Genomic DNA, 5,474 nt, shown 5'->3' on the forward strand with positions numbered 1-5,474 from the left:
GTTGGCGTAAATCGATTTCTCGCGACGTGTTACCCCTATATCCGATAGAAAATTGACGAGTTTCGATGAAAAATTTCTGCTTAAAAGTTGGTGTGGGGTCGTCATAGTATTGTCGTTGGTAAGCAAGTCGTTAATCAGTCTGTCGTTGGAATCGAAGTAGCAGCCCTGATACTTGAATCGGGTGAGAGGCCAGCAGGTGTTCGCCTCGGTTAACAAGTACCGCTCCCGGGTAGCATGTGCCTGTCGTACCGAAGTGAGTTCGTCTAAGAGTTGTTTCTCACGAGTAGCATGCGCCTGTTCTGCCTCATTAAGTTTATCCATCGCCTCTCGCTCGCGCTCCATGTATTGATCCTTTTCCGCCTGACATGTGTCGAGTGAAGCATCGTTGCCCCCGTTGTTCTGACTAGGTGATGGAACAGGCTGGTTGAAGATGATGCCGTTTGTGCAAGTGCACGAGCAGGTGTCGTTGTTTAGTGCCGGGTCCGTACAAGTGACTGAAGGTTTCATTCCTAATGTTATACGTCAGGAACTCGGATTGTTTTGAATTTTCGAATCTGCTTACTATTTTCGCACTGGTACGAGTCCCCGGAAATTCCAGAAAAGTCAGACGTGCTCATGGCGTACGGGGTGTCATAGGCAACAGCCCCCATACACAAGGCGGAAGTAAGATAGATACAAGAGGCTCTCATGGTAAGCACAGGTGAATGGGTGAATTCTGAGGAAAGTTTGTTGAAGAATGTTAGTTACAAAGTCTTCCATGGCTACATATTTACATCATTAGTGTCCTAGTTGCTTCTTGCGCATCATTCCCAGCGTTCCACGCGACAAGTAACTCATCAACCGAGATGTACACAATCATAACCATTTACAGGTCATAGGTGATGCACGAAAAAAAGATACCAAGACTTGATTTGGATGCTTTTTAAAGGCTTTTCTTTTATGATATACGCAAATCTGTACTTTGCCCACCCAATACGAGGGGTGGCATAGGATCTCTGTCCCAATCAAAAATATTTTTTGCCTCTAGCGTAACTATGTTCCGGCTTTCCAGTTTTTGTGACAGTCCTGAGAAGCACAGATTAAATTTATGATTGGTCTAGCACACCTTGATCTGGAAAAAGATCGGCCCGGACAATGCTAACTGGCCGGCAAACAGTTCTGCTCATGGTGTAAAGTTTTGCTTTTTGTCGCTTCATAGACACTTTTTAGAACGATTTTCTGTCCGTAGTTTTGTTTCACTGGAAAGTGGTTTTCGAAGTTTCCTTTTAGCGTTTTGGTGTTACACAACAGTCCGGGCCCCACTGTGTCACACAGCCCAAAAGGCACGTTGTGTTGCTATTAGACATTCCTTTACCATTTTGGTATATAGAAGGATGCGAACCACACTCATTCGAACACTCCTCTTTTAGCAATAAAAGATACATACCCACTGGATAGCTTCGTGCGATAATCTTAGCAGAATAGACAAGAATTCATTAACACGTGTTTACTTTGTAGGTCACACCGCTCTATCACAGGCTTGCTTGTTTCGCCTCACCACCCATGGCACATTTCTTGGGGCAAAAGAGGAAATAGAATCTGCTAAAGAAAGAACGAAATTCCAAGTCCAAGTGCTTACAAAAGCAGGCTTATAGCATGAAAACCATGGACGATGAGCCAGACGAAATGTATTTTGAGTGTCTGGTCATGGTTATCTTGGAGCCTAACCATCTTTTGTTTACCTTCTTCGACGTCCGATGTGTCGGTTACTTTACCGACATCATAGTATTGCCAGGAGTTCTGTCTGATACCAACTGCGACTGAGTACGCGAAGAGAGCTTCTTCTCTAAGTCCAATCATTTTACAGCTCGGGGATGGAGTTGCGTTTTAGACCTTAGATAAGATATGTTTAACACTCCAACCACATCAAAGGAACTATATTATTTATTATGCAATTTCTCTAATTTTAATAGCGTGGATTGTATAGGAGTAAGCTGTGAGAGATTTTCTGCTCCAGGAAGTGGCTATATTTGTATTGTGAAGGCCCGACTTTACGTGGGAGAACTAGTCCATGTAATCAGACTAGTCTTCTAGAGAGAACAAGCAGTTTACATGTCAGTAGTGTATTTGAGGAAGATATTACATAGTAAAGAGATAATAGCGTAGCATAGATAGAAGGAAATAGTGCGCTCTCCTCCCAAATTAAAAGGAACAGCAAACAATACACGACAGTAGGCATTTGCTGATGCCAATTCGCACGACTATAATTCACTCGCCACAAGATTGAGTGCTGCCAGCCGAGCCAGGTGGCGAAAATCGAAGAGGGGGGAGGGGGGAGGGGGAAGGGGGGCTATTGGGTGGAATGTAAAAGGGGTTAGAGGGATGTATGTATGTAATTGGTGTACTTAATCTATGTTGTCGGTTATGAGGCACAAACTAGGAAACTCGACAAACTGGGTTTCTTGGGTACGATTATGCTTAGAAAAAGAGAGTTTGCTGAAATTTTCCCAAGCTCATGGAAGGTAAAACCCAGACGAAATGCAGTACGCCTATCTCAGGTGGAAAGCTCCGAGGTCCTTTATCAATTACGGAGTGAAGTCGCGTGGCCACTGCATGACTCGGAAGCTGACAGCTGATAAGCATACGCCACATCAAGGCACGCTACGAGACTAGCGTATTCCGATGTGCCGGTCACATAAGTACAAACCGAAAGCCACAAATGAGATCCTACCCAACGTCATCCTTATGGTCTGCTTTGGATAGAGACAGCCTCTCGGATACTATTCTTATCGAAGATTGGTCGGACGACTTCATCACCAACGTCCTGCTGATAACCAGACTAGGGGCTTGTTCGGTCGCATAACTGTAACATCGGCCCGGTAGGTGTGAACGGCACTAGAGCTGCGGAACGGAGCTTTGGCAGGTGAATCGAACGGAACGAAGAGCTCCGCTCGGACTGAAATCACCACCACTGCACAGCTATGGCGCTGCTAGCGTAGAGCTAGTCTACCATCCACCCATATAGGTATAGTAAAGCCGAGAGAGCAAAACGGAATCGCGAACTCCAGTCCAAGCTCTGGGGATTCCGTTGGGTCCTGCTGCAGTTCCTTCATGCTGGCACACCACTGTAAGTAGCTTCTTCTATCCACATACAGCCAACCTATCGATAAACAAAACCATCATCGCGAAATCTAACAGGCCCCGATAGATGTGTCAATCCCCGCTTGGGCATATACTTAGATACCGCCCTCGGTCACCTGTCGGCCGGATAGACTTCTCTTTCCAATCGATCATTGGACAATGCCCAGTTTACGGGAGCCACAATGCATGGGGTTGCGGTAGAGTTGAAACGTGATAGGCCGTTGACATGTATCTAATCTAGGGACTGCCTCCTTGTCTATGCTACTGGCCTGCGTCTCGTTGCAGACATGATGGCTCGACTCGTGTACAGGCACAAACCATGTCACCGAAAGCTTCCATGCACCCTCTCGAAGGTGACATGCATACGGGAACCGTTGTTGGCTGACTTTCGAACAAAGCCGTCGCCCAGCAGAGATGATGCATGTGTTCGAATTTCTATAGGAGAGACATCAAACACACTTCCCTTCAATCCGGTCCCCGCACACTTTTTCTGATAAGTTATCGAATGCCATTGGTCTTTGATGCCGAAGCTTCCGAAACTCCACCGGAAATACGAGGAACACGCGCCACACCATAAGCAATGTGGCCAAGGAACCCTAATATTCTAAGCTTCATCAAGACCTGCACTATCGCTACCAAAATTTCGACTATGCTGGAGTTGGAAGGCACCAAAGCTTAGCCAACAACTCTATATCCATCCATTGCGCGGCGTGTCCCGAAGACCAGTTAGACCCTTCACCCCGCTCCTCCCCAAACTGCCGTAGTGTTCGTGGCGCGTCCGATATCATTCAAACTAGGGTGCCTGATTGGTGCCATTGTGCCGTGCCCGTCGCTCTATCTAGAAGCTGCTCCATTGATAGCTGGCCGAGGCTATATCCATTTGTGAACCATGACCCGTCGAGCATGTAAGTATCGTGCCATTGAAGATCAGTTATAAAGGACCATGGTCCTGGGTAGTTCTGCAAGGATCATCTTCTCCATTCTCTATTCCTGCCCAAGATCGAAAAGATGTCGCCCAAAGGCTTTGGTAAGAGGCTGGGCTTCAAGAGATCAAACACCGAGAAGGACCCCGTCACTGTTAGCGAACAAACGAATGATTCCCATGGAGAGACATCTAGCAACGATGCTTCGGAAGTTCGCGACATCAGCGAAGCAGAGGCAAACCAACGTCTAAAAGCTTTCCGTCAAGAACACAAATGGGACCCTAACCTGCCAGACGAGGCGGTCGACATGGTCGATGCCGCCACTGAGGCCCACGACAAAACCGGCGAGTCGAAGCTCGTTGGAGAGGTGATCGAGAACTCACCATATCCGGAAGTGAGTTGCAAGAATGTCTGAGTACTTCCACATGGAACTAATCAAGACAACAGGTCCGTGCTGTCGTACGGAACTACGATGAAGACGTTCCTGCCAGCACTATTCGCTCATGGGTCATTGGTCTCCTTATGACCACCGTCTGCTCATCAGTCAACGCACTCTTCTTGCTGCGTTATCCCCTCATCAGCATCGGCCCTTACGTCGTACTGCTGATCGCCTATCCGATCGGTATCTTCTTCGCAAGAGTCCTTCCCAACAAAGAGTTCAGCATCTTCGGACTCAAAGGAAATCTCAACCCAGGACCTTTCAATGTCAAGGAGCACGTCATAATCGTTGCAATGGCCAATGCTGCCTTCGGTGGTGGCGCTGGATACTTTGTCGACACCGTCGTCTCACTCCGCAAGTTCTACAAATTCGACACCAGCCAGTTCGGATGGGGCTTCAACACGCTTTTTGCTCTGTCCACCCAATGTCTTGGGTTTGGTCTAGCAGGTTCTGTCCGAAAGTTTCTTGTAGAACCTGCGTCCATGATTTGGCCTGGCGCACTCGTCAACGTCGGTTTCTTGTATGCTCTCCATGACCATGGGCCGACTGACCCTACGACCACCAACGGCTGGTCTATCTCGCGGTACCGAATGTTCATGTACGTCATGATCGGTATGTTCGTCTGGTCTTGGCTCCCAGACTTGATCATTCCTGCATTCAGCTACTTTGCTTGGGTCACTTGGGCCAAGCCCAATAATGTTGTTGTCAACCAACTCTTTGGACAAAGCACTGGTCTTGCACTCGGCTTCCCGTTTACCGGGTTTACTCTCGATTGGGCACAAATCAACTCCTTCTTCAACAGCCCGCTACTTAGTCCATGGTATGCACACGTAAACACTTTAATCGGTGTTGTCTTCTTTGTCTGGATCATTATTCCAGCATTGAGCTTTACCAACACTTGGTATGGCGATTACGTGTCAATCTCGCAAAACAGTATTCTTGACAACACTGGCAAAATCTACAACACCTCCAGGATTCTCACTCCTGAACAC

The 5,474-nt window shown here is 47.4% G+C and overlaps 1 protein-coding gene across 1 annotated transcript; it reads right to left on the minus strand.

Moving 5' to 3' along the window:
* Nucleotides 1-99: 99 nt before the first annotated feature.
* Nucleotides 100-689, minus strand: COCCADRAFT_45437 (uncharacterized protein; the record flags this gene model as incomplete). The annotated part of the gene is made up of 2 exons (XM_007720407.1): nucleotides 100-509; nucleotides 563-689. Coding segments are annotated over 2 exons (537 nt in total), but the record flags the coding sequence as incomplete, so codon positions are not given.
* Nucleotides 690-5,474: the final 4,785 nt, after the last annotated feature.

The sequence above is a fragment of the Bipolaris zeicola genome (genome assembly GCF_000523435.1).
Source record: "Bipolaris zeicola 26-R-13 unplaced genomic scaffold scaffold_470, whole genome shotgun sequence".
NCBI lineage: Eukaryota > Fungi > Ascomycota > Dothideomycetes > Pleosporales > Pleosporaceae > Bipolaris > Bipolaris zeicola.